This window comes from Manis javanica, chromosome 7, assembly GCF_040802235.1.
Source record: "Manis javanica isolate MJ-LG chromosome 7, MJ_LKY, whole genome shotgun sequence".
Classification (NCBI taxonomy): domain Eukaryota; kingdom Metazoa; phylum Chordata; class Mammalia; order Pholidota; family Manidae; genus Manis; species Manis javanica.
The window spans coordinates 26,022,223-26,047,783 of NC_133162.1; the positions used below are offsets into that span (position 1 = coordinate 26,022,223).

Here is a 25,561-nt window from a genome sequence, read left to right on the forward strand (position 1 = left end):
TACCACCCATGATTTGCTTTTGGAGAGTTTCTGAAGTGTTTCCTCCCTCCTTTGCAGTCATGGAAGTCACTCCAGGAAGGAGGAGGCTACTTTAAGCACTAAACCAAACAGGTCTGTTGATGACATTTACCCACTAGAGTATGGGGGGGCCTTTGATTTTGGTCAAGACTAATGTGCTTCTTTCTGTCTGACCTTTCAATCAAGGGCTTCCTCCAAGAGCATGAATCCACTACTCCCCACTGCTACGCCCGTCTTAGGTATCCTTCCAGAGCTAATGTGTACATGTGGAAGTTTGTTTTGGGGTTTTTGTTTATAATCATTTGGGAAATGCGAAATCTGACATCCATTCCCAGTAAAAATTCTCAGCGTATCAGTGAAAAAAGCCAGGCAGAGAAAGACAAGAACCAAATGATTTCCCTCATTTGTGGAGTATAACAACGAAGCAAAACTGAAGGAACAAAACAGCAGCAGACTCACAGGCTCCAAGAAGTGACTAGTGGTTACCAAAGGGGAGGGGTGGGGGAGGGAGGGAGAAGGGGATTGAAGGGTATTATGATTAGTACACATGGTGTGGTGGGGTGATGGGGAAGACTATGCACAGAGAAGACAATAGTGACACTGTGGCATCTTACTGCACTGATGGATAGTGACTTCAGTGGGGTATGGGGGGAACTTGATAATATGAGCGAATGGAGTAACCACAATGTTTTTCATGTGAAACCTTCATAAGATTGTATATCAATGATACCTTAATAAAAAAAAAATCTCAGCATACTAGGAATAGTGGAGAGTCTCCCCAACCTGATAAAGGGCATCTGTGAAAAACCCATAGCTACCATAGGTAATGGTAAAAGACTCATGTTTTTCCCCTCAGATCAGGAACAAGGTGGGGATGTCTGCTCTCACCACCTCTATTCAGCGTTCTACTGGAGGTTCCAGACAGTGCAGTCAGGCAAGAAAAAATAATAAGACATCTGGGAAAAGGAAGACCTAAACTGGCTTTATTTGTGAACAACATGATTGTCAAAGTAGAAAACCTGATGGCCTCTACAAAAAGCTACTAGAATGAGTTTAGCAAGGTTGTTGTCCCTTGGTATTAAATTCCAGAGATGAAATTTATTTCAGTTTTAATTGTTCTTGATAGTATCAGCAGCATTCAGTCAAATACAACATGTATTCACCAAGGACTAGACATTTTGAAGAGAATTCCAACCTTTGGTATTTTTAACTTACTCCAGGCCCCATCATTGTAATGATTTCCTGTGTTGAAGTATAGACCATAGAAAGAGCAAATGGACCAGTAGGAGGGGAAGCATTTGCAACAAGGTCTAGACAGCATGGTGCAAGATAACTATATTATGAGCCACATATAACTTCATTTTAGAGTAGGTGAAATTAATTTTAATAATATGTTATTTACCCAGTGTACCCAAAATACTATCATTCTAACATGTAATCAATATAAAAATTATTATGAAGTATTTTATATTCCTAGTATATTTTATGTACTAAATCTTTGAAGTCAGGTGGATATTTTACAGTACATCTCAATTTAGATGATACATTTTCATTGGAAATAGTTTATCTATATTTAGATATCATAAAATTTACAGTTGAAAAAGAGTCAAGTTGTTCCAAACACACAAAAGTTTTCCAGTAACTGAATTGAGTACTTAAAAATCATTTCCCTTTAATATTTGCATCCACATAATGAAACCGGTTCATCTTTTTTTTAAAATTCATTTGACTTCAAAGCTACATCTATTCAGGTTAAAGAAATTCACTAATTCTTGTGTTAACACCAAATTCAAAGAGGTTTGGCATAAACTGTTAAGGCAACTCTAGCTTATCAATAGCAGCAAAGCATTTTTCAAAAATTTATTACAGTTTTTGCAGCTAGTTAGTGCTGTCAGTTACAATTAAAATCTTCTACGTGTTGATATATATCAGAAAAATTTTAATTATTATTGATATTATCAAAATTTCAATTTCAACATAAATACCTAGCCAGATAAGTCACAAAATAAGCTTTTTCTTTCCTTGGAACTTCAAATTTGACTCATAAATTAAAAAACGTTTTTGATTATTGGATAATTGGCAGGTGTGCCTTTTGTTTCAAGAAGATATTGAGTTAAAATTAACAATAAATCTTCTGTAAACCTTTCCATAACTCAACCATTGGGCATTGACAAAGAACTCAGGATCATTAAATTCATTGTCTTCTAATTCTCTAAACTGTTCCGAGGCAATGTTCATAGCTTTTGCAGGTATATGTACTAAATGATTTTAGCAACTGTATCCATGACACTTATGGAGTCTTAGAAAACTGTGCACATATATTTTTAATTTGTACCATGTAATAAAAGCAGAAGGGAATGTTAGTCTTGTGTTAAAAATGCCAGTAAACCTGCATTTTTGACCTAATATAGCAGAGTACCACTCATGTGATGGAATTAAAAAAAAAACTAGTCAAATTTTTTTATTGACAGATGTAGAAGACTAAAAAATATTTATGCCATAAGTTAAGGTTTTCAAGCTGTGAACTGACAAAATTTCTTTGTATATTTGGAGCCCTTTGAGACTGTATATACCCAAAGTATTATTGAATAGTGTCATCTAAACCTAAAGAAAAGTACTTGTAATTTAAAACATTTGAATCAGTTGATCTTTGATATCACTAGAAATGTCTGATATTCTACAGGTAGTTGTTTGGAGTTTTAATTGAAGATTTTCAGTTTTTTAAGGTTTTTTTTTTTTTTTTGAAGTCTCTTCCTCATAATTTTCTGACAAAATGTTCACAACTGATATTTAATTGCTTTTACCATATTTCCATCTGAAAGGATTAGTAGCAAAAGATACAAGCTCAGATCTTGTTAAAAATTATTAAATTTTTTTTGTTGAACATTTAATTCTAATGTCAGACAACCTATTTTGTTGATTTTAATCAACATGTTAATTTTAAGAAGAAACCTCTATTCATTTTATATTTGCTGACATTTCTTAATAGTGTTTCCAGTTTATTATCTTGAAAAGTTTTTTATACAAAAATAGCTTTTTCATTTTGCTTTGTTGAAACAAATTGCAATTGCCATTCATCATGAAACTTAAAGCATACCTTCTAGTCTTCTTTTTTCTTTACTATTCTGATTAGTACTGTCATTGGCATCACTACTCAGTTCTGCATCAGTAGTATGCCTTCATTTTAAACTTAAAAATCATGTTCATACTTACTTTCTAAAACTAAAAACATAATTTAATCATAATTTTAAAATAATAAGTATTTTACTCTAATTACCAATTCTGATTTATGTAGGTATCACTGTAACTCAGTCATTCTCAACTGATCTAATTTTGTACCCCAGGGGACATTTAGTATGTTTCAGTCATCACAGCTTGCTGGGTGTCAGGGTGCTACTGAGATTCACAGACCAGGGATGCTGCTAAACATTCTTCAGTGCCCAGGACAGCCTCCCACAGCAAATTATCTAGCCCAAAATGTAAATAGTGCCGAGAGTAACAAACCCTGTTTTAACTCGTACTATCTGCAGAAAATATTAAATAAATACATTACATTGTTGAATCCTTACATAGAAAGTCATTTGAACTGAATCAGTCTGACTTTTAGATTGGTGATGTGTTTTTGTGTAGTATGAGAAACAACACACATACCCAACATATACTATAATACAACAATAATATCTTATACAGTGAAATGATTAAAGTGAAATGCAGTCTTTTCAAAACAAAGTTGCATTTAATGGAATAATATTTCACATGGCTTTAGTTTTTTTAGTTTAATTAAAATAAAAATTCTGTTCCTCAGTTGTTCTAACCATATGTCAAGTGCCCAGTAGCCACAAATGGCTAGTGGCGACTGAACAGGTCTAGAAGTTGAGACATGGTGGGTTGATCCTCACACTGTAAGACAGGGTGGGGACAGTTGACTGTTCACCTTAGGGTTTCTATAGCTATTGTATATCTCTACTGGTTTTCTAAAAATAGGGAGACCAACACATTGATTTATTAGAATATAATCCTGGATTTTTAACCCTACATTTTCCAGGACAACTTACTGCTGAAAAATAGGCCTGACATGCTGATGGTACAATAGATTTCCAACTGTTCCTATATTCCACTAGGATGAAACTGCTAGGTCACAGCTATTACCCTATTTCCTGAGTTTCTGTTCACACTATTGAAATTAGGCAGAGAATGCAGAAATATTCGTCATATTTCTCAATAAATACTTCCTTCTTGCTTAAAAATCACTCTTCCATAGATCTGGAAGAGCAAGGAGTTCAAAATACAGCAGTTATGATCAAGTGTATCCAAGTAGGATATACCCAGAGGAGCTAAGGTTTGTTTCCTTTGTCAGAAAGGATGTCATGTCAGCTTCCCTTTGGTAATAATATTTAAGGCATGGCTTGGTAGCTCTTTGAGGTCTGGTTATGAAGCTGTCTCCTATTATCTCTGCTTGTTCCACCTTAGGCTGAAGGTTTTAGTCTGGAAAGTCAGATACGGAGTTAGTTTAAGGGAGTGTGCCACCTTGTATCATGGGTTATATAACTGACTTCTTTTCCTGGAATACAGAAAATTAATGTTAACTAGAAGAAAGGGCTGTTCTCTTTATTTTTGTCCTAACTGTTTTGATTCTTTGTAACTCTCTATGTGAACAAGCCTAGAATATAATCCTGAATTTTTAACCCTGGATTTTAACTCATTTTAAAGTGAAATGCAGTCTTTTCAAAACGAAGTTGTATTTAATGGAATAATATTTCACACAGCTTTAGTTTTTTTAGTTTAATTAAAATAAAAATTCAGTTCCTCAGTTGCTCTAAGCATATTTCAAGTGCTCAGTAGCCGTAAGTGGCTAGTGGCTAGAGAACAGGTCTTTTTACTGCTAGCATTGTCTTGCCTCTTGAGCTTCCTACCCTACTAGAAGTCCCAGAACTTCCAACTTGACATCACGAAGAATATGGCTAATTGCCCTCCTCCCATAATTTCTCCTGTGTTTACTATCTCCTCCTGTGTTTATATCTCAATTAATGGTATCAGCCTTTATTCAGTTGCATAAAGTAGAAATCTTAAGGTTGCTTTAGAGTCTTCTCTCTCCTTCACCCAGTCATTACGTTCTTTCAGCTTTGCCTCGTAAATATTTCTCAAGTAAATTTTTCATCTCCACTTCTACAACTACCCTTTTAGTTCAAGGCCTCATAACCTCTCAGATTACAAGAGCCTCTCACATTGCTGTTCTTTCTGCTTCTAGTCTTCCCCTGACAGCAGCTGCTATTCAGTTCGTTTGATCTCTCTAGAGTTGAATTGCAGAATACACTGCTGGTGGGAGTGTATGTTGAGAGCATCACTTTGAGAGGGCAGTTTGACAATATTTAGCAAGGTCCAAGTTGCCCAAACCTTACGATACAGTATTTTCATTCCTAGGTATATTCCCTTGAGAAACTTTCTCAAATGATCACAAGGATATATAAATAAGAACACTTACTAGTATAGTTTTTAGTACCAGGAAAATTGGAAACCACCCACATTTCCATCAACAGAATGGACTGTGGTATATTTACACAATGAAAATTATGCAACACTGAAAATTGATTAGAGTTACACAAAGAACAGTAATACATGTTTTTTAGAGACACATTCGTATTTAATAAAAGAACAAAGCTGTGTATAGGAATGATAAATACCAAAATCAGGAGAGTATTTACTAAACTCTGGGAGGAGAGAGACAGATACACAATTGAGGAGATACCTGGAGGGTTTGAAAGATAATTGTAATGCTTTCTTAAATTGGATTAGGTACACAAACATTCAATATATTCTGTTCTGTACCTTTTCTACGTCTGAAAAGTTCATTTGGAAAATCACCAGAATTTAAACCTTGTGTGATTCCCTATCTTTACTAGGGATAGGATAATGTCCAAACTTCTTCACATGACACATTGACCCCAGCCTACCTTTCTAGCCTTATTTACTATCACTCTTGCATCTGTCCTAAGATCTGGCTAAGTTAGACTTGACCACAGAATCTCAAATTTCATACCTGTGTGCCCTGCACATGCTTTTACCTCAAATGTTCCCATTCCTCTTTTTACCAAGCAAAGTACTGTTTGTTTCATAATCCAGCTCAGATGTCACCGTCCATGAAAGATTCCTGGATTCTTTGAGGCAGAATGATTTATACCTGTAATGTCACAGGCCTTTGTACATTTTGTTCTTAGAGCACTTACCACACTGTGGTATGGTTGTTTACATGTCTGTCCATCACTAGATAGTGAGCTTCTAAGACCATGTTTTATTTATTTCTATAATCTCTGCCCTAGCACAGTGAAGAATGGCCCAATAAATGTTGAGTGAATGGATGGCTGGCTGGAATGAATGGTTTCAGCTTCCAGGACCATATATTGCCACCATTGTCTTCCAGAATCATCAGCTGACCTGAGGTCCTAAGATAAGGGAAGTAGATATTGAGATGCTTAAGAAGTGCTCATAGGGTTCCCCCTCTCATTGTGCTCCCTGAATGTGTCTGTGGAGCCCCATTATAAAAGTCTGCTTCAGATCCAATAGACAACAGGAAATACAGTTTTGGCAGCTCTTGGATTAAGCTAGTATAGCCAGTAAATTTGCTTTGAAATTGTTACCAGAGAGTTCCCTTTCTCAATGATGAGCTGAATCATTTATCCCAGCACAGTAGATTTACTGACTTCTAATTCCCTCCAGGGTAGCAAGAGGATAGACAAAATGTTTTAATTATCTGAAATGGGGTTTTGAGACAACTAAAGCCACTTTGAAGTGAATTATAGATAGAATTATGCATTATTTTTCTTCCTTTTTTTAAACTAACAAGTCAAGGCAATTAATGCTATTTTTATCCTGCAGATTCACTGAATTTTAAGGATTATTTTAAGGTTGCTTTAAAAAAACCCTTTCTTTGGCTAAGTGATGGGTTGCTATCATTTATGTAAGCTAGAGGCCCTGCTGCAGGAATCTGGGTGTCCTGATGCAGTTTCATGTGCTACTGTTATAGGTGTTTGGATCCTGGCAGTAAGGTGTTTCTTTTCAGGCTTTTTGTGAAGTTAAAGGTTCTCTTGTGTTTTTCTACTGGGGACCTCCCCAAATGTATATTAGTGTCTTATAAGCCAAAAGAGAACCAAGGAAACTGTTAAAATTAACAGGCAGCTGCAAAGCAGAGCCATTTAGTCTCTTCATTATGGTTTGGTGGAGATCAGAGATAGAGGCTTCAGTGTGGCTTTAAGTTGAAGCAGCTGCATCACCAGCTGGAGACTGACACACTGTAGAGGGCGGGCGCAGCACAGCTGAGATCCATTCACTTCCATATAAAACTGAAAGGCCGCAACTTAGTTGCTTTGTGTTTACATTTAGTTGAGAGGAGAGGAGGTGCAGAAACTGCCATAGCCTATCTCCATGAGCATCTTTGGGTCAGCACAGAGAAAAATGGTACAAACAGGACCCTGGCAGGCAAAGATTTCATGGCTTTCAGAAAGGTATCCTGCTACCCAATAGCTGGAAGAGATTAAAAACAAGACCCTGGGAAAAGAAGCTGAAACTTTTCTCTTTGGTTTACTGGAAAAACTTGACTGGCTGTTTTTCGAATGCATGAACCTAATTTAATTTATCTAGTAAGGTTTCTTTAGTCTGATTTAGTAAAAATTGGGTGTTAGTTTCCATCTCTGTAAGAAAATATGCCAGGACATTCTCACCTTTTCTTGCTAATTAAATTAACTCACATTTCAAGACTCTACTCAAGCACCGTCTCCTTCAGGATGCCTTTCTTAAGTCCCCAGGTTGAGCTAAACGCCTGTCCTCCTCTGTGCTCCGATGATACCTTTGTGTACTCCTTGTTTGTCTAGCCCTTACCACATCATAATGAAATTATTTGTGGCACGTGTCTCGTCCACTAATCCATAAATTCCTTGCTATCGAGGATCAAATTTCATTCACCTCCCCCATTGCCCAGTATAGTACCTGCACATAGTAGGTATTCAAATATTTGCCAAATAAACTGAACTATCAAGACTCATGGGCTCTGCTAGCAAACCCTTAGCTTCAGCTACCATAGAGCTTTCTTCTAGGAACAGAATGTTCCTTCACTATATGAGAAAACAGTCAGTTTGTAGAATAAGGGAGGAGAAAATAAAGACTGTCTTTCTGAAATGTTGCATATGGGATAAACAAAGTTCTGTGATCTTTTTAAAACTAAATTTCTCCTTTTGGTAGCATCACCTTTTCAGGAGGGGAAAAACTTACATCTGGTATATTGGAGAGAAAGCAGCTAATAACTTCTTCCTGAGTGTGGATAAAATGAGAGTCCCTGTGGCCAGAATTCTCACCTTGCCCTGGTTGACTAGCTCACTGCACACCTGTGGGCAATACATTGCTGTTGACTCTATATAAAAAGCTCTGCCCAGTGCTCCATGTGCGACATGGGGGCACGGCTGCAAGGCTGCAGGAGAGCAGAGCAGAGGCTGGAGTGGTGGCAGTGCCAAGGACAGAGGCCCAGAGGACAGTTGTGCAGGATGACTGTGCAGAGAGGCCCAGAGGACAGCTGTGTGGACAGAGGGGCCCCGAGGCAGAGAGTGGCTTGCTGCATGCAGACACTCTCTGAGTGAACGGGATTTTAGTGATTGACCTGCCATCATGGAAATAAAGTTGGATATAACCCTTTCATCCCAAGAATGTTCTACTGTCATTTTCTCTGATCACACTGAATCCATAGTGAACTTGCTGGGGGCTGAAACCCATTGGCAAGACAGTGAGCATAAAACAATTATACCCAGCCTCCCATAGAGACAATCTGCCAGAGCCAACTGCCTTACCCTCCACTTCATGCGGGCTTCATTTTCTTACTTCAGGATTTCCTAGACTCTGCCCCCAAGACCTTCATCTTATTGCACTATTATGATGAATGTGTGGAACTGGCTCTCATTCCCTGTTTTACTAGCTATTGCTGGAGATGCTGTCAAAGAATCAAGCCCCAAATTTATCCTATTAAGTCTTCTCCTAGGCAGCACTGCTTGGTTCTGAATAGTAGTCATGTAGTCTCCCTGCTTTTCCCACCTCCCGTCTTTGAAAGTAGGGAAACTGCAGGCCCTGTGGCAAAGAGCTGTGATAGGAAGTCAGATTGCAGTTCATTTTCTACCATAGCTCTTTGTTTGCTCTTGTTCTAGGCCTAGAGAAAAGTTCAAATGCAAGAGTGTCTGCACATGTATGTGCTGTGAGACCTCCATCAGTTTCAGTCACAAGCCCACATTCCATGTCATTTCCGTAACTGACTGATCATGTCTGTCTCCCAGCCCCATCTTCAGGATCTCTCTGTAATGAGGTAGATATTTATTGATGTCTGCATATGGGGCCTTTTTACACTTACCTCTTCCTCTGACTGATAGACCCATTGTCTTGCCAATGGGTTTCAGCCCCCGGCAAGTTCGCTATGGATTCAGTGTGACCAAAGAAATCGACAGCAAAACGTTCTTGGGGTGAAAGGGTTATACCCAAGTTTATTTCCAGGTGGCAGGTCAGTCACTAAAATCCCGTTCACTCAGAGCGAGTCTGCATGCAGCAAGCTGGTCTCTGCCTCTGGACCCCTCTGTCTGTACGGCTGTCCTCTGGGCCTCTCTGTCCGCACAGCCATCCCGCACAGCTGTCCTCCAGGCCTCTCTGCACAGTTGTCCTGCACAGCGGTCCTCCAGGCCTCTCTGCACAGTCGTCCCGCACAGCCATCCTCTGGGCCTCTGTCCTTGGCGCTGCCACCACTCCAGCCTCTGCTCTCCTGCAGCCTTGCAGCCCTGCCACTGTGTCATGCCCAAAGCACTGGGCAGAGCTCTCTTTATAGAGTCGACAGCCATGTATTGCCCACAGGTGTGCAGTGAGCTAGTCAACCAGGGCCAGGTAAGAATCCTGGCAACAGGAACTCTCATTTTATCCACACCCATGTCCTTTGATGACTTTTTCAAATGTGTTATATGATTTTTGAATTTGTCCTCATAGGTACTCTTACAGTCTTCCCCTTGTGAGGGTTTCTGTTGAATAGAAACTCTCTGGGTCTCTGACTTAGTGTTCAGCCATTTAATTTGGGGCTTTCATTTTAACTTTCATAATTTTTGCAGAAAGAATTAGGGCTAAAGGTATACCAGGTGCCATTTGTAAATCTTAGGAAATTGATAAATACCCTTTTCCAAAAAAAAAAAAAACGGTGGATTTTGTTGAATAATAGATACTGATTAGATTGTTGAGAAAATCTGACTCTAGCTTTGGAGCTAACACATTAAGAAAGCTGATATTAAGGCTTCTGTTAACATTGGATAGGCAACATTCCACAGTAATATTTCTTTTCCTGTGGAGAAAGTATACTGCAGTGAAGTTTTAACTTTTTCCATTTTCAGTGAGAGATGCTGCCATCTTCACTTAAACAGAATAGTTCAATACTCTGAGCAGCTTATTTATTTTAATTTTATTCTTGATTTACTCACCTATCCCTTTCTCCTTACCTTACTAACTGGACTGCTACCCAGCTCCCCTACTTTCTCCCACACCCATTCTCTCTACCTCTCAAGGCTGTTTTCTCTAGCCAACCTCACCACCTGCCCCTACTATTTACACCCAGGCTTCTTATAGGAAACCACTTGGGCTAGGGCCTCTCTGAAAGCAACATAAGTCACTGCCAGAGCAGGTGAAAGTAGCCTGCTTTTTCAGAGCTGACAAGGAGGGTGAAGCTCTGTCACAGTGGGTGGGAGAGCAGACAGGGCTGAGTAATACTGCATCTCAGTGGTTGGCACCTGCAGGCTGAGAACTGACAGTGCACTGTGTAAGATTCATCTCTGTTCACTTAACTGATGTGGGCTTTATGGTTAATGTTCTCTTGCTTAATTACTTTGGCAGACTCACTGATTGCCTTTCCTGAGGAGTTCTAAAAGGTACCCCTGGGATGGAACATAAACCTCTTCCCATGTCTTTTAATTTCAGTCTTTACTTGGAGTACTTGAAAACCAGTATGTGATCCATATGGCCACCATCCCTTCTCTCCTGTGCATGAACATCAGGACCACTCCTTTCTGGGATGGTGTCCATATGGCCCATGCTGGACCACTCAGAAATTTTGACAGCCTTCTTCCTCCTTTGTCCATATGAGAACCACATTCCTCCTCCACCCCTGAGGGCACAGCTCTTCTAAAGAAACCTATGTTAGTCAATTGCTAATTTAGTTTGGGATCCATGTGTCTCTTTCTCCAACTGGTACAGGATTGTGGAAATTAATAAAGAGAAATCTGACTAAAGTGGAGTCAGGAGGCTAGAAGGGGAGCTGTACCACTGCACCTCAATTATAGAAAGAATTATCAATTTACAGACTCCACAATAGGGAAGAATCATCAGTTACAAGTCCCAACAGGAAAAGATGAGCATTCTATCTCCTATAAGAAATCAACTGCCCTAGCAACTCAGCCCATGAGAAACTATCATCACCCTGAACTCTTGCTTTTCTCCAGTGAACTTTCATTCAGAATTTTGCCCTTCATAACCTCCTCTTTCCTTTCCATAAAGTGGTGTTCCTCTCCTTTGTTTGTTGGACTTGACCAAATGGTTTTGCCATAGCTTGCATGTCCTGAATTGCAAGAGTGCAATTCTCTGCTATTCACAAATAAACCCATTTTTGCTGGTAAAATAACTGACAGTTTTATTTTTAAGGTTAACAGGATCCACATAAAATTTCTCTTTCTCTCCAGTCTAGCATGTGATCCACTAAAATAATTTCCTCTATTTTTGAAGTGGTAGAAAAAGAAGCCTAATTTAGTCAATTGCTAATTTTCTTGTCCTCTTGCTCCATGACACTGCCCCTGCTGCCTCCTGCCACTTTAAAGTTAAATGTCTTGTAATAAATTGATTAATAGGGCTAATGGCAATGAGGTATAATTAAAATATTTCAGCGTTTTGGTTCATGCCAGATTTTTAGAAGTTCTCAAGTCAGTTGTTAGGGATTGGAATGTTAACCATTAATTAAAATTAGATCACTTCTTGGTGTTTTGAGCAAAGTCCTCCTAGGTATATTAGGCTCTTCTTGTGTCCTGAAGTGGGTCAGAAAATGTAATAGACATTTTCACATAGTCCGTTTTGTTCCTTTATATTCACTACATGTTTCTGAGAGTATAGAGGGCCCTTGCTTCTGGAGATGGCAAATCCAGGGCCAAACTAATTTAAAAAGTTATCAAATGTTTGCATTCTGTAGCCCCTGGAACTATGGGCTGGAACCCTGGAACTCTGTAGCCCAGCAATTCCTGGTCTACCACTAGAGAAGAATAAGGGAATCAGAAGCACAGAGTAATGGGATCTGAGTAGGGATAGGCTAATCTTGTAGGGATTTTATCCCTAGGTAAATTTTGGAGCTTCTATTCATTTATTGAGAGAAAGCTTTAATAGAAGTAGACATTGCTGTGGGGAATGGATTAAGTGATATCTTTTATGGAAATGTAGATGGTCCATTTTACTCTTGTGGTTCCTTCAATTTCCTGTGGTTCCTTCTTCTCTATTTACATTCATTGTGATTGTGGAAACTGGAAAAAAAAATGTCAGGCTTGTCCCTAAAGCAGCAAGAGATTCCATTCCTTTCTTATGGCAGTGCTAGAGGAGATAGATAATTTAGTCAAAGTGTAAAGCCCATGGCATCTTACCTGGTTTATATCTATAGATTGGGGCCAAAGTAACTAGAAATTAGCTCATTTTTCAAGCAAAGTAGCTATAACCAATGGCTTAATTTCCAGCAGGTGATGAGGTGGAAACCTACAGTGGGCAAAGTCATACATCAAGGTAGAAAGCCCAAACTGCCAAAATGTGTAGTCATGTGCTCAGCTTCAGAAAATGAGGTAATTGCCCCTTAGGCTATGTACATGCACATTCATACACATTAACTCTTTCCTGTTTATCTCCAGTTAATGAATTGTGAACTTTGTCTAATTCAGAGCCTAGATGAAGATGTAGTTCAGGAGGTAAATAACTTGCGTGGTATGACACGTGTTTCTTACTTAGAACCCAACAAGAATGCTGAATCAGATCATTCCAGGTTAAAATATGAGGGTTACTATGGTGTAATCAATGATACACATTCTTTGTTATACTCTTTTCATCCAGTAACTTTGTGTACACAGATAAGTGAAGTTCTCTTCAGTAATTCGGCCAATTTACATAGTTGGATCATTGGATAAAGCAAGCAACTAGATGCACTGGCCAGTAGCTCATCCTTCATGATGGTTGTCAAAAAGCCTACTATTTTTTTTTTTTTGAGAGGGCATCTCTCATATTTATTGATCAAATGGTTAACAATAATAAAATTCTGTATAGGGGACTCAATGCTCAATGCACAATCATTAATCCACCCCAAGCCTAATTCTCGTCAGTCTCCAATCTTCTGAAGCATAGCGAACAAGTTCTTACATGGTGAACAGTACAAGGGCATTCATCACAGAAACTTTCGGTTTTGATCACGCATTATGAACTATATACAATCAGGTCAAATATGAATATTCATTTGATTTTTATACTTGGTTTATATGTGAATCCCACATTTCTCCCTTATTATTATTATTATTATTTTTAATAAAATGCTGGAGTGGTAGGTAGATGCAAGATAAAGGTAGAAAACATAGTTTAGTGTTGTAAGAGAGCAAATGTAGATGATCAGGTGTGTGCCTGTAGACTAAGTGTTAATCCAAGCTAGACAAGGGCAATAAAACATCCACGGATGCAGAAGATTTCTCTCAAAACAGGAGGGGTGAGGTTCTAAGCCTCACCTCTGTTGATCCCCAATTTCTCACGTGATGGCCCCCTTGCGACTGTGCCTGTGTTAGGTTGTTCCTCCCTTGAGGAATCTTACCCGTTCTGGCTAACCAGTCATCTTCCGGGGCCATACAGGGAAATGTAAAGTTGGTAAGTGAGAGAGAAGCAATATTGTTTGAAAAGGTTAACTTTTTACTTCTTTGCAGATTTATGCCCTGTGGCTTCTATGCCCAGCATTTGTCTTGAGGTATCTTTACCACTTGGAGGAATTATGATACTCAGTAAATTCGATATGAGGCACGAATTCTATTTAAGGGTTGTAATTAGGAAGGAAGAAGAAAAGCTATAGAAGTAGCAGACGGAAGAAAACATGGGAAGATTGATTATTTCTTTGACATATCTTCTTGTAGAGTAATTTAAGCATGTATAGGTTTTAAACTACTAATTAAATTGCGCACACACATTAACATAATAGGAATACAGTTACATAACCAAAGCAGACCTATAATTACCAGCCATCTCCAGTGAAACCAAGAAAACCAGTTAGGCACCCTAGGCATTTGTGAAAATTTATCTATGATATGATGGATATTGTCCAGCTGAACTTGTACAATCTGAGAGAAATCAGACAAATTAAAACAACCCATTCCTGGGAACTGTTCACATCCCATATGTTCTTTAACAGTAGATAGTCTGTAGTTGTAAGATTTTGGAGCGCTGCAACTTGCACTTCTCCTAATTCTTGGTTGAGTTCCAACAGTATAGATCCAGTCAAATTTGTTGTTTTACTGTATGCACAGGCCAGCTTAGATATCTCCTTCTTCATTCCCATGGCAAGTCCGGGAACCAGTGGGATGAATGCAGCTACAACTGTAGCAGCGCTTGGATCTTTATTGAGGTTTTTTGATGATCATCTTCTGGTATGACTGTTCCAGAGAGTGCTGATGTTGGAAGTTCTTCTTCATATCATATCTTAGTTCATTTTCTGGGTAGCCAAATTAGGCTTTGATCCTCTGTATAAACACAAACAGACCCTTTGCCCACACTTTGATATGCCCTTTATACCATTGTGTAGAACTCATTGGAGGTCGCCACACAGGAACTGCTTTTTTTTTTTTTTAAGAGAAAGGAATATTATCAGAAAAATGTACCTCCATAGCCGATCATCTGACACCCTTTAAGTGATCAAAATTAAGGATATTTAAAGCATGCATTAATCGTTGATTTCTAGTTAGTTTTATCCTATCAGGGAGTAATTCCCCTTTTCTTTCTTTCTTTCTTTTTTTTTTTGTTATCATTAATCTACACTTACATGAAGAACGCTATGTCTACTAGGCTCTCCCCTATACCAGGTCCCCCCCACAAACCCCCCTACAGTCACCGTCCATCACCATAGCAAAATGCCTTAGAATCACCACTTGTCCTCTCTGTGCTGTACAGCCCTCCCCTTTCTCCCACCCCCCCATTATGCATGCTAATCTTAATGCCCCCCTTCTTCTTCCCCCCCTTATCCCTCCCTACCCACCCATCCTCCCCAGTCCCTTTCCCTTTGGTACCTGTTAGTCCATTCTTGGGTTCTGTGATTCCACTGAAAAAGCCTACTATTTTAAGTTTCCACTTCTGTGTCTCTGGTCCTGAAAAGGAACAGCAGTATAAGGAAGGGGGTAATTGGCATGAAATGGTTAAGGCTGAGGACATAGCGCAAGAGTTAGAGGAATAATCCCAACAGGTCAGTTGACAAAGTTTTGACTGAATAGTTTCAAAGTGAAAAGGTTAGAAGGTATTCTTATTTGAGGCTTTATTTTGTTTAATGTTAATCAGCAAAGTCTCTGAGGCTTGTAATGCACTGCTGTTAACAGGCATCAAGGGAAATTGTTTTTTTTTTTTGTTGAATTGGATGGGCTGAAGATTCATTGACTCCATGAAGAAGGAAGCTTATTACTGCATGAAATGGGAGTATGTGAGGTACTTCTGAAGATGAAAAAAAATGTTAGTTAAAATTAAATAACTCAACCTCCGATGAACAATTTTAACCTCTGTTACCTATAACTCAGTCATACCTTTATCCCTTCTCAGAAGCCAGTCTTTTATCTGTATGTTCGTTCAAAGGTATCCAGACAGAAGCAGTGAATATGATAGTTTTCTTGTCTTTAATCCCAGATATTTGAGAATATATTCTGTTGTATAGATCACTGAACTGCTCTGTTGGATCTAGGAAAGTGGAAGATGCATGAAAAAAAAGTTCTGTTTAGGGCAAGTTAGGTGGTATATAGGAAAACACTGTGGAAAGCAAATCAAACCAGTGAAGAAACTACTCAGAGAGGTTGGTCTCTTGCCCAAGGTCACACAGACTAAAAGTAGAATTAGGATTTTAACTACCTCTGAACCCTTGATTTTTACATTATATATACCGTGTTGTTCAGGGAAGCAATGGTATTTAACTGGGACTTCACGGAAAAATAAGACTTAGGCTTTTTACTGATGAAGAAAAATAGCATTCCATGTGAAAAAAAAAAGCCTATGTAAACAAAAGCATGACATCCAGATGTACATGTTTAGGAAGTTTAAAACCTAGGGCTATAACACTTAATGAGGTTGGGGCTTGAGATCCAAATTTATTTTTATCAGACTTGAGTTATTCACCTATAACCAGACTTTAATGTAAATCTCTTAGCCTTATAGGAATAATTTTAGAGTGAAATTTTTAAGAATCTTCCCAAAATGTGCCATGTTGAGTATACCAATTATGTTTCTTTTCATCCTTGGAATAAGAGCTACAAAAACTTTTCCTATAAACAACCTTTGCCTGTTTTTCTCCTTTCTGCCTGAAGGATTTATGTAGCAGCTTTTAGAGACAGCCTGCTTCCTTCAAATATCTCATTAAGGAAACAATCACCCTGTTCTGGACTTCTGGATGAAACTGTGATTTATTTATTGTTTCATAAAAAAACCTTAGATACTTCTGTCTGTGAGAGGTGGCTGGGATTGTGAGAAGTTACATCTTTGGAGGATTTGCTTTAGATTCATATTGGATGTGAGGAAGAACCCACATTTTCTCTTAAGCTACATTGCCTACATTGTTAAGGTAACATTTCAATGCATTTCTTGGGTAAGTTGGACATTAACTATGTATCTTAGCCATCATGCACCCAACACTAGGGAAAAGAAAGCTGTTTTGCAGAGTCATGAGTCAGAATAAGTTAAAAATGGACCAAGAAATTCCCAGCCAATTTGCAGCTCAGCCTTGCAGTTTCCACCTGTCACTTTATTTGCTTCAGGTTTTGTAAGTGACCCCTGTCTTCTGCAGTCAGAAGCTGACAGTTGCATAGGAGGGCGGCCCAAATTCTTGCCCTTAAAGGTGCTCTGGATGTGGAGCCATCCATCACTGTGTCTGGCTTTAGCACTTTCCCTTTACTATGACATTGTCTATTTCTTTCTCCTTTCCCTTTTGGGACTTTCTAATTCAGTAGCATCAGGAGACACAGTACCAGAGTATATACACTCTCTCTCTCTCTCTCTCTCTTCTCTGCTACCCCCAAATAAACAAACAAAAACCAAGGCTTAGTTTTAGAAGATATTAGATTGTTTAGGAAGAAATGCCAAAGAGCTTCATGCTAGCCTCCTGATATAATGTAAGAGGGAAAGAAAGATTTACTGTCTTCAGTGACAACTTCTGCTCCTTATTTGGAAGACAGATGTTGCCGCCTTTTCTCTCAGGATGGGGATAAAATGTTATTGTTGTTTTTTTATACTTTTGGAGAACAGCTGGTGATCATGGACCTCCTTATGTGTGGTGAGATTGGAAAAAACTTTCTTAGACTTTCACTTATTCATTCAATTTTAGAAATTGAATCAGTATGCCAGGCATTTTGCTAGAGCCCTGGGAGCAAAATTAATTTGGTTCCTATTCTCATGGAGCATTTAGTTTCAGTTTGAGGAAAACTAGAGGTTTAGTTTGAAATGACATTCCTTTTGCTTGCTGAGTTCTGCCTCTAGACTCTTTTCCCTTTCCTTGGGTCTTCTTTCTTTTTTTTTAAATTTTGGTATCATTAATATACAATCACATGAGCAACAGTGTGGTTACTAGATTCCCCCCGTTATCAAGTCCCTATCACATACCCTGTTACAGTCACTGTCCATCAGCATAGTAAGATGCTATAGAGTCACTACTTGTCTTCTCTGTGCTATTCTGCCTTCCCCGTGCCCCCACCCCACGTTCTGTGTGCTAATCGTAATGCCCCTTATTCCCCTTCTCCCTCCCTTCCAATCCACCTTCCCCAATCCCTTTCCCTTTGGCAACTGTTGGTCCATTCTTGGATTCTGTGAGTCTGCTGCTGTTTTGTTCCTTCAGTTTTTGTTTGTTCTTATGCTCCACAGATGAGTGAAATCATTTGGTACTTGTCTTTCTCCGCCTGCCTTATCTCTTTAAATCCTCTTTCTAGTCCTGGATGAATGGGCTCTCTAAGAGAGAGTCCTGGTGGACAACTCCAGCCATTTCTCAAAAAACAAACAAACAAACACAAAGGTGGTCAAAGTGTTGAGAAGAGAACCTTCCTTCTCCTCCACCAGTCTACCATCAATATTTCATTACAAGGAGTTATTTGTTCAACAGCCAAAAGTTGACATCATTTGCCAAATGCAGACATTTTAATCTAAAGATATTATACAAATTACCAGAAGTTGAACTTTTATCTCCAGGCAGGGTTGGTCCTTCCTGCACATGCAGCTTCCAGTGCCAGTCTTACCCACATCTCTGCTACCTCTTGTGTACTGTGGTACTGCACCACAGAGGTTCTCCAGAAGCTACTTATACAGTAGCTGCTGTAATTTACAAGATAGGTAGTGGCCAGTGAGCCCCCTTTCCTCCTGCTACCAGCATTGCTAGCATGTGAAAGCTCTAGGAAAGTTATCTTGATACATGAAGCACCCTGGGATCTGTGAATACTATGTGGAATCAGTTGCTGGGGAAAGCAGCTTATTCAAGAATTGCTGGAGTCAAGGAGGCCTGATTATTTTTTTAAAAAACAACTTTATTCATATCTGTTACAATCAACCATTTAATCTGTACAACTCACTCTTTTAAAAAATATATTCACAAGGTTGTACAACCATCACCACAATCTAATTTTAGAATATTTTGCCAGTCCCCCCCACAGAGAGGTACTCCATAGTCATTGGCAATCCGTTCACATTCCTCCTCTAACCCTCAGCCCCAAGCAACCACTATTTACTCTCTATCTCTATAGATTCACCTATTCTGGACTTTTCCTATAAATGGAATCATATAATAAATATATGGCCTTTTGTGTTTGGCTTCTTTCACTTTACACAATATTTTCAAGGTTCATCCATGTTATAGCATTTATCTGTACTTCATTCCTTTATATAACCAAATCATATTCTATTATAGCTATACCACATTTTGTTTATCCAGTCTTCAGTTAATGGACATTTGGGTTGTTTCTGCTATTTGGCTCTTATGAATAATGCTTCTGTGAGCATTCATGTATGAGTTTTTGTTTAAATGTGATGTTTTCTTTCTTTTGGTTATGGAGGAATAGACTTTCTGGGTAATATGGTATCTCTATGTATTAACATTTGAGAAACTGCCAAACCACTTTCCAGAGTAGCTATACCATTTTACAATCCCGTCAGCAATGTATGAGAGTTCTGATCTATCCATGTCCTTGCCAACACTTGTTATTGTCTTTTTGATTGTCATCATCCTAGTGGGTGTGACCTGGTATGTCACTGGAGTTCCTTAGCAGATACATGATTTGCAAATATTTTCTCCTGTTTGTGGGTTGTCTTTTTACTTTTTTGATAGGATCATTTGCAACACAAAAGTTTTGAAATGTGACCTGTTTTTTCCTTCTGTCACTGCTTTTGATGTCCTAAGAAATCACTGCCTAACCCGAGGTCAGGAAAGTATACTCTTACATGTTCTAAGAATTTTATAGTTCTTAGATGTTACAATTAGATGTGTGATCCATTTTGAGTTAATTTTTGGGTATGGTGTGAGGTAGGGGTCCAGCTTCATTATTTTACATGTAGCTATGCAGTTGCCCATGCACCATTTCTTGAAGACTGTTCTTTTCCCATTTAATTTTCTTGCCACCTTTGTCAAAGGGAAACTTAATCTTTTCATGATGGCTGTTTTCTCATTCATTGCTCACTCAAATCTTCTCCTCTTCTTATGTCTCTTCCTTTCAATAACCCATTTCCAAAATACTCTTTAGCATGAAAGGTTTTGGCTGGCATAAACTAGGTTTTATTTAAATATCTGAAAGGCTGAGATTAAATGAAAACCAACCTCAAGATGCAGATGAAAGGGAAAATGCACATCTCTTTCTTTGCCATGCATGGTGCTGCCCACCCTGCTATCCTTTCAAACATTGTCTCTGCTCAGTGTGCATGTGTGTGCATGCACATGTGTGTATCTTTTCTGTGAATGGCACAGGCTACTCAAATACCCGCAATATCTTTCTTTACTGAAGTCTGTGTTTCTCACTTTGTACATACTTAAGGGTCAGGTCCATTCTGCCTGAAAAGCTGGTAATCCATGTGGCTACATTTGTGGCATTTGTGATTGGAACTTTGTAGCATAGGAACCTCAGAATGAGCCTTCTTTAGAAGAGAAGGAAATATCCACAATGTAAAGGGTGTAAGGAGAAGTAGTCATCTACAAAATGAGAAGCAGACTTCATCTGCTCTACTACTTTACTAAAGACTGACTCTGGCTTGGGGTCTGCTTTGCCCAAATGCTACCGCCCTGTGGAGAGTAGAAAATCTATGTATATGTATTAGTCTTCTTGGCTGCCATAACAAAGTATAGACTTTTAAAAAGCAGAAATATATTTTTTCACAGTTCTGAGGCTAGATGTCCCAGATCGAGGTTCAGCAGGGTTGGTTTCTGATAAAGACTGTCTTCCTGGCTTGCAGACTGCTGCCTTATGGCTGTGTGCTCACAGAGAGAAGAGATCAAGTAAGCTCTGTTGTCTCTTCTTATAAGGACACTAATCCTATTGGCTGAGTGGCCCACCCTTATGACCTTATTTAGCCTTAATTACTTTCCATAAAGACCCTCTCTCCAATCACATTGGGAGTTAGGGCTTCAACATATGAATGGGGAGAGAACGCAGATATTCAGTTCATAACAATCCAATATGAATCTAGTGAGGATCCCCTGATATAGCCTGCCCTAAACTCCTGCTCATGAAAAACTCCTCTCTCTGGTGCTTTCATTTACCTTCATTCCTTACTGAGCTTCATTTTCTACTAGGCTAGTAAGGGGAAAGGAATTTATGTCCTACTGGCAGTATCCACCCTATCTGAACTTGCCTCTTTTGGAGGTATTCAGACACATATCCTGCTCATTCATCTTCTGGTAGAAAAAAAAAATTGCCATTTCTTCTTTACTGGAACACTCAAATTTTAGACTTCAGCAATGGCAGTTGCTACCTATCAGGTTTTGATCAGTAACAATTAGAGAGCTACTGTTAAGAATCTCAGGGCACCACCAGTCTCCCTGAAAATGTTCACAAGAAATGGCAGTAAATCCTTTTGGAGGTGATATCAGTGTGAAGGGAAGTGTAAGGAAAAGAGAAATACTCCTCCCTCATCCATAAATCTCACACTTCATCTTTCTCCCACTGAGAAGTAGTCAGGCATAGACCTATAATAGGGTCATGGCCAGGGTGGGAGTGGTATGGAATCACAACCCAGGTGTGCCTTAGTAGCCTCCAAACTAACTGGGGAAGAAGCAGCTAAGTATTCCAGTCACTCTGAAGGCACGTGTCACTCAGTGCGGGCTGACTTAGCCTGATTTTGGTGTTCTGTCATCTCTTTGTTATCTCAGAACACATTTCCACTTCAACTGTATGAAGTCCTGAGAACTTTAATAAGAAGCTTCCAAGCTCTCTCTGAAATTCCTTGCTGAAGAGCCTGGTTGGAGAACAGCCGGTGCCTGACTCTTTTTCTTACCTCTTAGGCTTAATGCCCTCCCTGTACCTGGCATCTCCAGTAGATCAGATTAATACTCAGATTTCACAGGAAACAGTCCCAAAGAAACAGCAAGAAAAGTAAAACAGAAGCATCTACTCTGTGCCCTTTGTGGCTGTTGAGTTAGAGGTTACTAACTGTAATTTAGACTATTCCCTCTGCTTGGCAGAAGGCCTTAATCACCTGCTGAAATTTGATTTTCTAGGATGAGAATATCATAGGGCAGGTTGGAAATGATTTTATCTTCATTCCAAATATAAATTCCCAGAGTGGCAAATGGATGAGTTTGTCCAACAGTATCAAGCATATATGCCATACAATATCATGCACAGGGCATCCATAGACCCACTAACCCTTGACAGCTAAAATGGTGAGAAGGGAGAAATAAGCCAGGTGGAGAAAGACAAGTATCTAATGATTTCACTCATCTGTGGAGTATAAGAACAAAGGAAAAACTGAAGGAACAAAACAGCAGCCGACTCACCCAAGAATGGACTAACAGTTACCAAAGGGAAAGGCACTAGGGAGGATGGGTGGGAAGGGAGGGAGAAGGAGGTGGGAGAAAGGGGGCATTACGATTAGCACACATAATGTAGTGGGGGGAGGGGGACACGGGAAAAGCAGTATATACAGAGAAGACAAGTAATGATTCTAAAGCATCTTACTACGCTGATGGCCAGTGACTGTAATGGAATATGTGGGGGGGACTTAATAATAGGGGGAGTCTAGTAACCATAATGTTGTTTAAGTAATTGTACATTAACGATACCAAAATGAATGAATGAATGGTGAGAAGGAAATGAAATAAGTGTACTTTTGAAGATAATACTTTCCAGGTTTTTCCTTTCTCTCTCTCTTCCCCTCTTCCCTTTTCCCCCTCTCTTACCCTTCCACTGTCTTTCTTCCTGTTTTTCCCTTACTCCTTTCTTTTCTTTCTTGCTTTCTTTACTGACAAGAGAATTTCTCAGGTAGAAAAGGAACAAAAGTACAGCATCTCCATCTCTTCCATTCCCAGAGATTATTTCATTGCCCAAACCTCACCAGCTTCTTTGGGCTGTTAACTGGGGCCCAGTGCTAACTGTCACGCACAGACACTAGAGCACTTTGAAGTTCTGTGTTCTACAAACCTAGCAAATCAAAACTAAAAAACCAACCCTAGTTCAGTTGAGTGAGGATTCTTTCAACAATTTTTACTAAGAAATTTAAGAAAACCTGAGAAACAAATTATGAAAGCATGAAATGGATATATTTACAGAGTATAGATTATTTTTCCTAAAATAACTGAGAGCTAATAGTAGATTGATGTAGCTACTGTATTTCCTTTCCTTCAATCCTATTGCTCTTGGATACTAAACTCTATGACCCCATGAGTCAGACTCTACACAGGGTTAACTTTTAAGTTGATACTGCTGCTAGGTTTGGTGGGATTCTCAGTTCTTCTCTAAATCTGCTCTTGCTGTCTTCTCATGGCTTTAGACTCCTGGTTTTCCTTTTTGCTCCTGAACTGTTGTTATCCCTGCCAATACCCTCAAATTTTACCTTCTGAATGAGAAAAATATTTGACCCACAACTTGCTCACAAATTCTTCCCACTTTGGATTTAAAGCAAGTCACAACCTTAACTTGCAGGTAATGTCGCTACCTTTCTTCGTAGGCTCTGGAAAAATAAGTTACCAGAACTTTGCTCTTGCTCCTGACCCATTTTTATCATATTTGATTTATTCGTTCATTGAATATTTATTGAGCACTAGCTGTGTACCAGGCATTGTCATAGATATTTGATATTGCTTTATTATATTTAAGTTGGAAAATCCCCTAAGATTTAGTCACTCTTTCAACAAGCATTTAGTATATGCCTACAGTGTACTTTTCCTAGGTCTGTGCTAAGTTCTATGGTAGGTATTATTCCCACTTTTTTCCTCCGGTTAGATATAAAACTTTCCCCAGATCATTCAGAATAACAAGTGCTCAAACTAGGATTCCAAACCATGATCTTGTTTTTTGAAATTTCTGGCTTATATTCTTATTACCTATATTAGATTAAAGGGTTCTATAATTCTTTACTATCAATAAGTTATATTTTAAAAAAGTAGTGATCTCTATTGTGCTGTCACATACACACAAGTTTAATAAACTTTTTATTTTGGAATAATTTAGAATCACAGAGAAAGTGCAGAAATAATATACAGAGTTCCTGTATGCCCTTCATTCTAGTTTCCCCCACCTTACATTACCATAGTACATTTATGAAACACTAGGAAACTGGTATTGATGCATTACTATTAACTCCATATTTTATTTGGATTTCACCAGTTTATACATTAATTCCCACTTTCTGTTTCAGGATCCAATTTGGGGTATCAAATTGCATTTAGTTGTCACGTCTCCCCAGTGTTCTCTGGTCTATAATGGTTTCTCAAGTCTTATTTTTTATGACCTTGACCGTCTTAAAGAGTACTGGCCAGCTATTCGGTAGAATACCCCCAATCTGGGTTTGTTTGATGTTTTTCTCATAATTAGACTGAGGCAATGGGTTTTTGGAAGTAGATAACAGAGGTGAAATGCCATCTCATCACATCATTGGTAATGTTCACCTTCATCACTTGGTTAAGAAAGATAGTGTTTGCTAGGGTTCTTTATTGTAAAGTCACTATTTTTCCCTTTTGCTACTTTATACTTTCTAAATAAGTCACTAAGTCTAGCTTACCCTCAGTGGGATTGAGAACTAAACTCTGCCTTCTAAACGAGAGAGTACCTACACATATTATTTGAAACTTTTCTTTTAGAAATATTTGACCTTTCTCCCCATTTATTTAATCATTTTTATATCAATATGGACTCATGGTAAACTCTGATCTAAAACCTGTGCTTTTTCTGCTATACCAGACAAGAAATGACAAAGACCTATATACACCAAGTCACTGGTTTCAGGAAGATTTATTTATTTCATATTTCAGAGATTTTTGAAAGGTAGATTTGATAAGACATGGTGACCTTGAATGTGAGGGAGGGAGTGACAGAAAGGAAGTGTTTGAAAATAACACCCAGATTTTTATTTGAATGACTGGAAATAAATATTGGCTTGAAATATAAACTAACAATTATGAAGATTGATTTTAGGCTTTGATAAAGCTCAGCTTCCTCAGAGACTGTATTTAGCTGGCATGTTGGTCCAGCTTTACTGAGTGCCCTGTTCTCCCATGAGAAAAACTTTCTTTCTGACTGAGACACCAGGGCCCCCTAGTGGACAGCCCCCTGGATTCTCTTTCTTGTCTGAAGGGAATGCTCATTTTTTTTTTTTTTAGTTTAGTTGTGACGTTTTCTCCTAGTTCTTTTGCAAAGCAGAGATGCTTGATTCTGTCCTCTAATAAGTTATTAAACCCTTCCATTTCAGAGTTATCAGTTTGCCCCCATGTGACTGCATGTTTAATAAGAGGAGTTACCCTCTGACAATCACTCCCATGCTCTTATATTCTAAACCAGAGGGTACTCGAAACTTGTTTTTTAACTCATTTATCCATTTATTCCATCTGGTGCTATATTAATGTTAGTTTTTTGTTTCAGAGCCATCATCAACCATTTTAACCCCAAAATTGAATCTTATGCTGCTGTGAATCACATATCCCAACTGTCAGAGGAGCAGGTAAGCCACTATTCTCCCCAGAGTGACCCTACTGTCTCTTATGACAGGGATTCGGTGATTGAACTACCAGCAAGAGTGGCAAGAACCAGGCTGCTAAGAGGAATTAATTAAGGGATTTGTT

At 38.8% G+C, this 25,561-nt stretch overlaps 1 protein-coding gene across 5 annotated transcripts in view; it reads left to right on the top strand.

Moving 5' to 3' along the window:
• Window positions 1–25,561, top strand: part of ARMH3 (armadillo like helical domain containing 3) — a 233,335-nt gene that overhangs the window by 161,747 nt on the left and 46,027 nt on the right. For 4 of the 5 annotated variants that reach the window (XM_073240515.1, XM_037001303.2, XM_037001304.2 and 1 more), the window contains one exon: window positions 25,362–25,440. The exons of the other annotated variant lie outside the window; for it this stretch is intronic. Coding sequence is in view for 3 of the 4 variants with exons in the window: in XM_037001303.2 (XP_036857198.1) it covers window positions 25,362–25,440 (79 nt within the window). In the remaining variant the exon portion in view is untranslated. Of the gene's footprint in view, window positions 1–25,361; window positions 25,441–25,561 lie in introns of those variants that run through there. 5 annotated transcript variants of the gene reach the window in all.